Here is a 12,204-nt window from a genome sequence, read left to right on the forward strand (position 1 = left end):
GGTGCTAAATCCTCCAAAAATGAGTGACACCACCCCAGTCCCTGCTTAGCCAACACCACTGTGGCTTTCAAGTTGGGCCATTTTCATGCATTTCACCCATTTACCTGCATGGGCTGGGCTGGGAGAGGGGTTGTGGATGCTCAGGGAGGAAGAGGAGGAGGAAGGCTCATCCTGTCCACCCTATGGATGAGGTTGCAGCCCAGCTCCCTCCCCAGGCAGACGCTGTCCCCAAGGTGGCCCTGCCACTGGCTCGTGTCCCATCCCGCAGTCTCTGCTGCCACCTAGTGCAATAACATCCCTGTCCCCTATGCCGGGAGCATCCCCAGCCCTGAGAGGACCACTCGAGGACAGGACTGTCCCCACATCACCCATGTCCTGAAGGGGCTCTGGGACAGCACAGATTTTGGGATACCTCGTTTTGGGGCTCACAGCCCATCCCCACTGTGAGGACACTGCTGGCAGAGAGCCACGTGCTAGAAAATCCTGGGTTTATTTTCATTTTCATTTCATTTAAAAGCCGTTCGGAGCCCAGAGCGAGCAGCAAACTCTCCCCCAGGGCACAGGGATTTGGCCCCATCAGCACTTGTAGTTCCCAAAAAACAATAAAGAAAACCCAAAGGAATCACACAGGTATCACCTGCTGCCCCAGCATGCTCCCGGGGGGAGGCTGTGGGACAAATCCTGAGGGACAAATCCTGTGGCACTCGGCTCCACGTGGTGACAAGGTTAACACGAACCAGGGCACAGATCCGGGACGTTCACCGGTGCCAGCCACGGGCTCCTTTCCAGACATCTTAACGAGGCGAGCGGGACTAACGAAGCCTTGGTCTGGCCCCAGTGTCAGGGGTGGTCACCCAGTCTGGGGGACCCTAAAGTGCTTTGCAGGGGACACACAACCCCCTCCCATGCTGAGATGGCCCAGTGCTCCACGAAAGAAAGGCTGGGGGGCCCTGGATTGGACCTTCACCCTTGGGTGTGGGATAGATGATGCCCCACAGGGCTGGTGGCCCCTTTCTCCCCTCCCCACAGATCCCTGTATCTGGGGCCATTCCTCTGGGCACATTCCCAGGGGTACTGAGACAGGGACAAAGAGGTGGGTTCACCCAGGGCAGCAACAGCAACTCATCCACATTTTTGGGGGTTCCCGGTGAGCCTAAGGTTGTCTTTCAACTAGAAAAAACCCAAGCCTGGAATAAAAACTGGCGTCCATTTTAGCAGCAAGTCCTAAGGGGAGGTCCAAGCGCTCAGCAGCCCCGAGCCATCGTTCAGTGCTACGGCACAGCAGCGTCCCAGGGAGAAAACGGGTTTCCAGTGGGATGGGGAGTTGGCACGGTGGCCAGGAGCTGGCTGGGAAGTCCTGCCGGGAGCAAGTGCCCACAGGAAAAGAGAAAATACTTGGTCCCATTTTACCGGCCGAGGGAAAGCCGGGCCACGTGTAACAGTCACGGCTGGGAGGTCTCAGCACCGGGATCCACAGGCAGGGTGTCACCGTTGGAGTCCGTCCTCAGCCAGCGCCAGGGTAACAGTCACCTGCCAGCAGGGAGTGGGGTGAGATGGAAGAGTGACTGCAGAGGCTCCATAACCCATCCCAGTGCTTCTTCCATGTTCCTAACCCAAGGAGATCCCACTCCTGTCCATCCCTTGCTGATGCCCTTGGTCTCATTAGCCCCAGAGCACAGCCCAGCTCCAATGAGATGTCCTGATGCTCCTATGACTGGAGAGCCCCAAACCCACGAGGAAACTTCTTCCCAAGGTTCAAAGTCTCAGGGACAGCAGAGCTTCCCACAGTCGCTCAGACCAGCAGTTGACGGGATCGTCTCTGGCGTGGGGATGGCACTGTGGGGTCTGTCAGGCATGGGATAACGGACGAAGCATCCCAGGGACCTGTCGTGGAGCTCAGCCACTGCTCATTGCACCACATCCCTTGTGCCCTCCATACAGCATGACCCACCCGCCCCAAAGTGTCCCCAGGGATCCCTCACCTCCTGTGCCCACGGGAGAGGTAGTCCCGGTTCAGGGAGCAGAGCTGCTGCTCCAGACGGAAGATGCGGAACGCCAGGTACGAGGAGGACACAACCAGGAGGCAGATGCTGGGAGCAGAGGAACAAGCCAAGCGCTCAGCTGAGACCGACATTCCCGGTGTACCCCCGGCCCCCCCGCGCCACCCTCGGCACTTACAGCACAATGAAGATCTTCAGGAGCTGGTAGTCGGAAGGTCTCAGCTCCGCCACACAGCTCTGCTCCACCTCCAGCTCCTCCTCGGTGTTTATTGCACTTTCTGAAAGGCAAACCCACAGTCAGCGGCACAGCAACGCTCGGCAGACGCTCCTGCTCTCCAGCAACCAGGAAACATCAAACATTTCTCCCTCATGGGCTCAGACCCCACAGCCAGGAGACCCCATCCCATCCCCAGGATCCCATCACTGACTCCCAGCCTCAGCCCTGCTCCTCTGCAAGGCAGAATTCCCCTCCAGGAGGGCGGAGGATGGATGAACACATATTTATAGAGGTTTACACCCAGCACCATGTATAGAACAGGCCACAAACCCGTGTGCCCAGGTCAGATGCTGCCCTCACCTGAAACCAGGGGCTCCTCGGAGGTGAAGGAGCTCTCCTTGGCACTCAGGCTGCTGACAGAGGTCCGGTGGATGCACTGGTAGTTGGCATCTGGCAGTGACAGTGACAACGAGGTGGGTGACACCTTCCTCCACTTGCCCTCGGGGACGATCACCTCCTGTGGGAACAGCCCCGCTGAGCCACGCGCTGCCAGAGGGTTCTCCCATGGCACTGCCAAGGATTCAGACTCAAACTTTATGGCAACTCCAGTGAGCACCAGCACATCCAAACCATCGTCCTAAGTGGGAGCTGGTTCTCTGTGATGGCTCCATGGGGATGCGGGTTCCTACTGCCATAGAGGGACCTGCCCATGCACCCCACACCTGCCCCAAATACCAACTGCAGCCTCCTCCACCCTTGAAACTCAGGGTGGTCACCCAGCATTCTCCATTTCTCCACCTGGCATTGCCCCAGAAGGGCAGAACGTGCCCCAAAAAAGCACCAAATCATGTGCAGAGGCAGCCAGCACAAAGAGGGGGTCCCACACCAAAGAGTCCCCAGTGCTGGAGCTGCTGAAGGGCTACATCCCTCCAAAGCACCAGGACATGCTGCAAGCCTGGATCGCTCCCAATTCAGCCCTTGAAATGAATCTTTAACCCCTGGGATGCCACCAGACCAACAAAACATTGGGGTCATCCCACCTGTCACCTCCTGCACCGAGCTCAGGGCCACCAGACCTGAGTTCACCCTGCTCCAAAGGTGCAGGATGCAGCCACTGTGCTTGCTGGATCACACCATGGTTTGGCTACAAGCCATCCCACAGGTTTCTGGATAACTCAACCACATTCCCAGCCTGTCATCCACGTTCATGGCCATGAACAGCATTGGCTGGCGGGAGCAGAGCTGCAGCATTTTCCACATCACTCTGAAGTTTTTCTGTCTATAAAGGGACCCCTGAGACCAACAGGCCAAGTCATCAGCTGTGCTCAGCCAGGTCCTCTTGACCCGTCTGTTCCTGCCAAGTGTGGGGATGAGGATCCCAGAGGATGAGCTCCAAAGGTGACAGGCGCGTCCTGGCACGGCCTTTGATGGCGCTGAGGGGGGAGAACCAACTCTGACTGTGCGAGCGGCCGTTCAAACCGAGGGGGCCTGGAGGTACTTCCCACCCACAGCACGAGTTCAGGAAGGTCTTTCCCTCTCCCAGGGCTGCCCTCACCCTCACCAGTGACACGGCATCCGGCTCCTCCGACAGCTCCTTCAGACTCAAACTCTTCTTACTCGAAACCTGGAAGGGAGAGACAAACGGGTGTTATGGTGCTGCCTCCCCTGCTTCAACCTGAGCCACAAAATGGAATTTTGGCTTTTCTGTTGAGTCTATGAAGAGCAGCTGCTTAAAACTTGAGATCACAGGGATTTTGGGGTTGAAAAAGAGCACCCAGCAGAGGACAGGGCATTGCTGCTTCCCATCACTGAACACCCAGCAGGGCCATGGTTGAGCTAGGGGCTCCTGCACTGGCCTCAGCTCACAGCACAGGGAATAAACCATCAGGAGAAAAAAAAAAGGGAATATCTGGGCAGAGCCCAGCACATTCCAAAAAATAAATCCCTCAGTTTGGCAACAGGGCTGAGTCACCCAAATCACTGCCCCAGCATAGCTGGCAGACACCCTCCTGGGCGGGGCAGGGCTCTGGCACCGCTTCCCACGTGTTTCAAAGGCAGAGAGAAGAGGTCCCCACAGTCCCCCTCTCCAGCTCAAGGGCTGATGGGTGCCTTTTCCCCCTTGATTTAAATTTTTTTTACTTTGTACCATTTTTCCTCCCCTTAAAACTTTAGATCTGGGCAAAAGGCAGCGATGTGCAGAGTGGCAGAACAAGTATTACTACCAGATTATAAATAATTCATACACACGCCCTGGGAGAGAGCAGAAACTCCGGGCTCTGCCTCATCCGTGACCCAGAAAAGGCCCACGGGAACAGGATGTGCCCAGGGCATGGATCCTGCCCCTCTTCCCATCCCTTGATGCGGAGCGAGGACACTTGGAACTGGGAGGGCTTTGGGAGCATTCCAAAGCCTTGGAGATGGGTGGTGAAGAGCTCTGCTCAGCCCAAGAGGGAGCACAGAGCCCCGGGGCCGTGCACGTGTGGAACGGCCGTTGGATGTGGAACAGGGAGTACCTGCAGGTGTGTGCAGACTCTCCTCAGCACATCGTACACGCTGTCACGGGAGATGAGGGACACGAAGATGTACTGCAAGAGAAAGAGAGAAGCTGTTGGGAGAGATTCCCCCCATCCCGAGTCTGGTTCTCCACAGGCAGGGACAGGCAGAGACGTCCTGCCCTTGAATCTCCCCTTTTTCGGGAGCTGTGTTTCCCTGCAGGTGTTTCCCTGCGGAGCTTCCCTGCTGTTATTTTTGCAGCCTGCTAAAACCTGGACCAGATTTTTTTGGGGCCAGTTTCACTCAGCTGCTGTTCCTACCGGCCTTCCCATGCTCAGCCCAGAGGGACATGGCAGGAAACGGGGCTGTGACCTATGGAAAACATCCCCATGGATGGGGGGAATACAGGGCCAGACTCTGCCCAATGCAGAACCCAGATGATGTGCAGGGCAGCCACACACGGCTTTGAATGCCCTGTGCCACCCCCTACCAGAATCCATCGGGAATAATCCTCTCCCAAAATCCCGCAAGAATAACCCCCTCCCTGGCAGGGGATGGGTGACACACAGGGCTGGCAGCAACACCCAGGCAGGCAAGGACTCGGACCCACTACGTCAGCTCACTGCAGCCAACAACATCCAACGGGATTTAAAAGCTGGAAATTCAGCCCTGTATCCAAATTTTCCACCGGCTTCGGCTAAATGCCAGTCCAAGCCCTTTCACTGCTTGTGTTTAAGGAGTTTAAAGGTTTTACGTGAGCCTGGCAGGGATTTGTCAGGCTCCACCGAGTTTCACTTGGGCTTTGCTTCGTCCAGAAACAAAGTGGAATTCAGAAACAAAAGCAAAGCAAAGTGAAATTCAGGAACAAGAGGGTGTTTGCCCTGGCTGGCAGCCAGCATGGAGAGCAGCGCTCGCTTCCTAACCGGGGATGGGAATCTCTTCGTTCTCTGCTCCCAAATCACACCCAGCTCGGAGCAGGGCATGGCAGTGCTGGCAGTGTTGGTGTTACCTTCCTGCTGGCAGTGGTGGTGATGGCCAAGCCGTTGGGCAGCAGCCGAGCTGTCTTGTGCTTCTTTATCAGCTGCACAGAGACCACCGGGATCACAACCTACAGGGCAAGAGGACACGGGATGGGCACGGCACAAGCATCACCCAGTCTCCCTAAGACCCACCACGAGAGTTCCCCCTGCAAGCCCTGGGAGGGTGAAAAGTAAGGCAGGATGCAATTTTTGGCAGGATAACTTCGCTAAAACCCTGAGCCTCCATCACATATTTGTTTAAAGCATTGGGTATAAATAATTCAGTCCTCCAGCCCAGTTTTAAAGGAAGTCGTCTCCCCCAAGATCCCCGTCAGCCACAAGACTAATGGGGAAACATCAGACGGTAAATCAAGAAGAAAAGCCAAGAGACATTCAAATCTCTCCCCCCTGAAACCTTTGATCTTCCTTCAAACGCCGTTGCGGCTGGTGGGAGGTTTTGCATCAGGGAATTCTAAACCAAACCAATATTTGGTTTCCCCAGGCCGACACTGCAGGTGATCAGAGGGGGGGCACAGCCACACTCCCCTTCCCATTAGAGGCTTCTGACAGGGATTTTGGTTGTATTTGGGTGCAGGAGGGGATAATATGTGGCTATGAGCCCCATGGGACGGAGTGAGTTGGTCCCCACGTTACCTTGATGTCCTTCCCGAAAAGGTTTGCATAGAAGCAGAGCCAGTTGGGGGAGATGTAAAGCCTTCCCTGGATGAGGATGTCTCTCTGGAGTGCACAGGAGCAAACTGCAGGGCAGAGAGAGGGCCATGGCAGAGCATGTGCCAGATCCTGCCGCTTCCACCCCTGTCTCTCACCCTGCCACCTACCTTTCAGCACACTCTCCTCCGTCGGGATGTCCTTGAACAGCTTGTGGTACTGGGAGTTGTACTTGCTAGCGGCCTGAAAACAGAGCAGAGCAAAGTTATCCGGTGACCTTGCTGATAAGGAGACCCAAAAATCACCCTCCTGCACAAGAACTCCCCCTGCCCGCACCCGGGACCGGCGCAGGGGGGTCCCACCCGGCTGGGGACAGGGGGCCCAGTGGGTTAGAGGAAGGTCAGATGACCCAGCCCCTGGCGAACACTGTGCCATCCTCCCAGATAAACATTTCCCGGAATATCTAAGGAGGCTGCTGAGCCTCAGCGAGGAGCTGCTTTGCTGCCGGGCTCATCCGCAGGCAGTTTATTTTGCCCAGCGGTTTCTCTCCTCCTCCTCTCCCCTTATCCGGGACACGGTGACAACACTTGCTTTGCGCCCATCGCGACGCGCCATCCAGCTATTTATATTCCCGGCACCGCTTCAAAGCCTGCCGGCACCGCGGCGGGAGGCTCGGCACGGCGGCCCTCAGACACTTCTGTGGGGAAGGCAAAGCTCCAAAGCACTTCAACGCTTCCCATAAATCCGCTCGACCGGTCCCGTGCGGCAGATTTGTGCCCCCTGCCCTCAGGGTGCTGCCCAGGGACGCGGTGAATTCCAAGGGACGAGCTGCTTTGCCAGGATGCGGGGAAGTCAGGCACAGCAAGGCTGGTTTGTGGGCAGCAGCGCAGGCAGAGCCCTCCTGCCCGCGGGACAAGGTCACCTTCGCTCCGTGCACCTTGTCACCGGATGAGCCGGGCCCTAAGAGGATCAAGGCTCAGCATCACCTGGAGTTGGCTCAGACACCTCCTGGAGAGACGCCGGCATGGTGGGGGTGCCGGTGGGAGCGTTTCAGGGGGACACGAGGGGTATCACCTCCAACTACCACCAAGAAACACCCCCTGGCCCCAGCACAGACCCACTGCTGACCCTGTCACTCTCCCAGGTGCCTCTGGATAACCAGAAAAATATTTTTCCCCTCCATTTTCTTCATGAGGAAAGGCAAAACACTGTTTCCCGTTATTCCTTCCTCTTCCCGAGCATCTCTTGTCTGCAGATGGACCAAAAAAACTCTGCTTTGGGTAAGATTTGAACAACCAAAAAGGTTTGAACGGACGGCAATTGAGCTGCTCCCAGTCAACATTTCCACTTTTTCCTTTGCTCTGGATGGAAAATCATGAAGTGTTTGCAAGGCAGAGCACAGGCCACACAAAACCATCACCAGCTGCCCTGAAATTGCAGGCAGGAGCCTCTGTCCCACATGAACAGCTGTATCCGGCTCCTTGAGCTGAGACCCCGGGCAGGCTCCTCCAGGGACAACAGGCTCCTCCAGGGACAACAGGCAGGCTCCCCCAGGGACAACAAACCAGCCCAGTCGCTCCCAAAGCCAAAGACTCACCACTTCCCGGTGGCATTTCTTGATGTCCTCATCCTTAAGGGCTTCATTCAGGCGGAGGCTGGAAGGAAAAATAATAATCATCAGGTAAAGAAGAGCCTCAGGTCTCTTGCCTGCTCCCTAAACACGTGTGAGGCAAGATGAGACAAGGAATCATGTAAAGAGATCCCAGGAAGCCACATTTTGGGCGTCTCCGTGATGTGATGTGGCATTGGGTGTTGCTGAGGCTCAGTAACGGCTGCTGAGGGCTGATCTCTGATGGGAGACATGGAGGCACTGGGACAGGGTTGACTGTCCCCAAAACACATCCCAGCTCCAGGAAGGAGACCTGAGCTGCCCCAGTAGTGTCCCCAAAACACATCCCAGCTCCAGGAAGGAGACCAGAGCTGCCTGGGCAGCAGTCTGGGACAGGTTGGGAGCTGGAAATGGGCAGCTTTGACTGGGTTATGGCTTCCTGAGGGAAAGTACACACAGGAATTTGGGAATGTGCCTGGGTAGGAGGATGGACTCGGCTTTGGCCGTGCATGGGGACATCCAGCCACATCCATCCCATGGGCAGATGAAGGGACAAACCACGGAGCGAGCAAAATCCTCCCAACAACCTCAGCCGTGGGAGCAGCATTCCCTTCCCCATATCCCCTTCCCTTCCCTGCTTTTATACCCTCAGTATTTGAGGGGGAAAACAACGAAGGGTCCCCCTGTGGCCCCTCCCCGCTGGTGGACTGGATTCAGGGGCTCAGAGGCAGCGAGGATGCCACGGCATGGGGGAAAGGGAAAACACTCAACCACAGCCTCTGGGATGCTGCTCCTCACCTGCCATCGAGGGAATCCAAACTCTTCTGCTTGTGGGACACCTCCAGCTTCTCACGGCCGTGCCTGGGCTCGGGGCTCTTCAGGGGAGCTGCCTTCTCATGCATCGGCGTGGCACTGCAAGGAGACGCTGTCAGCCCCCGAGGGAAAGGGCAAGAGGGGCTTGGGGCTCTAAAATCTATTCTCTTCAATCCCAGCCCGCACAAAGACGTCGGAATCTGCTGCTCAAGGACAGCAAGAATATTTCTGCAATTTCTCAAGTCACGTGGACACAAAAAAAAAGGCACTTTTTTGCCAGGAACTCCCTAGTGTTCGCAACCAAGCAGCCAAGGAGCTGCTGTTCCCTCAGATAAATCTGTCCAAAGCACAGCCTCTCCTCCTCAAGGGATGGAGGTTGAGCTGGGGACAATCACAGGTCTACGAAACTCCTCAGGGGGAGGGATTTCTGGCAGGGTCTGCTCCTCCTCGTCCCAAGGCAGAGCCCTTGCCAGGCACCAGCTCTCTCCTTTGAGTCGCTTCCCTCGTGTTCCAGCAGGGTGTTTACCATCGGGAATGTTATCAGAGGCGATTATCGGCCGCGGCAGGTAAAGTAAACACGGGCCCAGCGCCGCGGGGAGGTTATCACCTGGCAGGCCACCGAGGTGACGCTTCACCGGAGATTGCTGAGGCACGGGGAGCCAAAGCGATCCCAGGGGACCAGCGGCACGTCCGAGCCAGCAAACAGCCACAGGCCTATGGAGAGGAAATGATTCCAGGGAAAGCGCTCAGCTCACCAGGCAGGGGGTGATGCCGGAGCAGGTGGGGCGCAGGCAGGGTGGCAGGATTAGTGCGGAGCTGGAGCATATCCCAGTGCCTGCGGGGATAATGCCGTGGCACTGCGGCAGAGCCTGGGCAGAGAAGCCAACCCAAACTTCCTACACTCAGAGAGTGGCTCTTTCGCCACCTCTACGTCCCTAGACACACCCTGCTCCTGCTCCAAGGGGATCATGTGAAGGGAAACTCCTGGAAATAACCCCCCCCAGGCTCGGGGAGAGCCAGGATGGGGGTGCTGAACCCCGACAGCCGTGCCCAAATGGGCTGAGAGTTGAAGCCACATGAGCCCCCACAGCCTGGGGCCCTGCCCAAAACACTGTCTGGATGTGATGAAGCCAGGCTGAATCCCGGCTGGAGGCGTGGGGATGCTCCCACAACATGCAGCACATACATGGGGGTGCAGGAGAACCAAACACAGCTCCTGGTGCCATGTGGTTGGGAACAGGCTGGGAACCAGCTCCTGGATCCCCACAGCTGGTGCTGGCAAAGAGCCACCGGCACAGCCCCAGAGTCTGAGCACTGCTGGGACAGGATGAACACGCAGAGGTTGATTTAGGAGCTCAGGTCAAAGGATGTGTCTGGAAGGGAAGGGAGACCCTACTGACAAGAAGCACCAAAATACTATCCTTTGGCATCGCACTAAAAGGTATTTCCCCTGCCTGATTCCTCGGACACCCTCTGCCAGGTGATGCCACGCTGCCCTGAAGCCAAAACTCGTATCATGGAGGCACCAAAGCCTTCACCCGCCCTGTTCGCGTGCTGGAAAAATGGGCTCTGCCTCAATCTGGAGCATCCCTCTCCAGAGCTCAGCCTGCTCTGGCTTCCCTCACGTCATCCCTTAAATCCCCAAGCTCTTGCACTGCTTAATCCGGGTGAGCCGATTTATCCCTAAGCGGGGCTGACACCGAGGGGCACCACACAGGGATCAGGAAGAGGCACCCCCTGCTCGAGGCGAGGGCATCAGAACCCCCCCACCATCACCAAACACACATAAATCCCCTAAAATGAGAAAAACCAGAGGCTGGAGAGAACTTGGAAGTGCTGCATGGTCCCCTCCCAGTTTTTTCTCCCCCTCATGGCCACCACCAGGAACAATTCCTGGGTCAGACAGTCCCGGACACAGCACTGGCATTGGGATGCTCCAGGAAGGGTCTGGGCACTGTAAGGAGCATCCTCAGCCCCAGAGGGAACATCACAGCAGCTGCCTTGTTTCCCTTTTCCACGTTGTGCTCCATCCTGGCTCCCAGATGCATCAGGGACACAGGTCTGGAGTTCAGGAACACGGGATAAGATAAGGTTGGGCTCCAGGCACAGGTGACACAGAGGTTTCCCTTCTAAGAGCCACTTCCAGTGCTGGCACAGTGAGGAAAACACTTTCTAGCAGCTCACACTGTCACCCTCTTAAAGGAATTTGTTCAGCAAGAAGCTGCTTATGCAGGAAAATCACCATCCCAAGTGTCCCAAACTAAAAGTGGCATAAAAACAGTCAGAGTGCAGAGCTCTTCAGAGAAGGTAAAGCCGGTGGGTGCAGGAGTTCACGGGAAAAGGAAAACAATCCAGTGACCTGCTGTCTCCCTGCCCAGTACAGACACCCCCTCGCCGCCCACACCGGCTCCCCGAAACCCGCAGGCGAATCCCGGTGCTTCTCCCTCCCTCGGGATCGCCGTGCCCCTGCCCTTACGCAGCGCTGGGATCCAGCCTGGAAAAGGTCCGGCGCGAGCCCCTCCGTCGGCGGGCGATTTTCGCTGGATCCCTTCCCCGGGGCCGGGGAAGTGCGCGGGAGGGGCCGGGGAGAGCCGGGCGGGGATCCCGCCTCCCAAAAATCCGCAGGAGGCTCAGAGGCGGAGGGAGGCCCCGGCGGGCGGGCGGCCGCGGCCCGAGCGAGCCCAGGCGGGATCCAGAGAGCTGCCCTTGGTCCCGACGTCCAAGGTCATTTCAGTCCCGCGTGTCGGAGCTGGAGCGGAGCCACCCCGGGATGCTGGGGGGGAACGGCCGGAGCCGAGCGGCGCTGGCAGGAGAGAGGGACAGAGAGAGCGGGAGGTCAGGGCCGGAGGGAGCCCCGCGGGTGCCCCCGCGCGTGCCGGGTGTTCCCGCCCCGGGGCCAGGGGGTCACGGCCGGGGCTGAGCCCAGACCCTGGTCCGGGGTCATCGCAGCGCCCAGGGCGCGGGGTCTCACCGGGAGCGGCTGCGAGCGCCCCGCGGCACGGGGGGGAACAAGGGGGAGCACGGAGGGACCTCGGGCGGAGGCGGCCCCGGCCCGGCGGGGTGTGCGAGGCATGGAGGGACCGTGGGGGCTCGGACACCGCCGGGGCCGCGCCTGGGGCACCCGCGGGGCCGGTCCCGCCCCCACTCGCGCTGGGCGCCCCCTCAGGCGGAGCCGGCGGGTCCCGGGCGGGAAGCGCCCGGCCCAGTCCGTCCCCTCAGGGAAGGTGGGGGGGTGTCGGTGTTTCCGCGCTCCCCTCAGCGCGGCGCCGCCGGCCGGGACAGGCCGAGGGGCAGCACCGGCTCCGCGGCGGCGGCGGGAGAGAAGCGGCCCCGGTCCCGAAACCCCGGTCCTGATCTCCCCTCACTCTCGGCCCCCCCCTCACT

The 12,204-nt window shown here is 58.3% G+C and overlaps 1 protein-coding gene across 2 annotated transcripts; it reads right to left on the reverse strand.

Annotated features, from left to right (window-relative positions):
* Positions 1-471: 471 nt before the first annotated feature.
* GRAMD2A (GRAM domain containing 2A) lies at positions 472-12,163 on the reverse strand. Of its 2 annotated transcripts, XM_027724065.2 has the most exons (13): positions 11,792-12,163; positions 11,297-11,623; positions 8,806-8,919; positions 7,996-8,053; positions 6,569-6,641; positions 6,384-6,487; positions 5,720-5,818; positions 4,731-4,802; positions 3,779-3,841; positions 2,578-2,734; positions 2,179-2,278; positions 1,983-2,090; positions 472-1,530 (listed from the first exon to the last, which is right to left on the reverse strand). In XM_027724065.2, exons 3-13 carry the CDS (start codon positions 8,907-8,909, stop codon positions 1,527-1,529), a joined length of 942 nt encoding a protein of 313 aa, XP_027579866.1. In that variant the 5' UTR covers positions 8,910-8,919; positions 11,297-11,623; positions 11,792-12,163; the 3' UTR covers positions 472-1,526. The 2 variants fall into 2 exon arrangements, with proteins under 2 accessions (XP_027579866.1, XP_027579875.1); XM_027724074.2 differs by lacking the exon at positions 472-1,530 and having other exon boundaries at positions 1,979-2,090.
* Between the last annotated feature and the right edge of the window lie 41 nt (positions 12,164-12,204).

Source organism: Pipra filicauda, unplaced genomic scaffold, assembly GCF_003945595.2.
Source record: "Pipra filicauda isolate LSUMZ 115617 unplaced genomic scaffold, ASM394559v2 scaffold287_size946512_pilon, whole genome shotgun sequence".
Taxonomy (NCBI): domain Eukaryota; kingdom Metazoa; phylum Chordata; class Aves; order Passeriformes; family Pipridae; genus Pipra; species Pipra filicauda.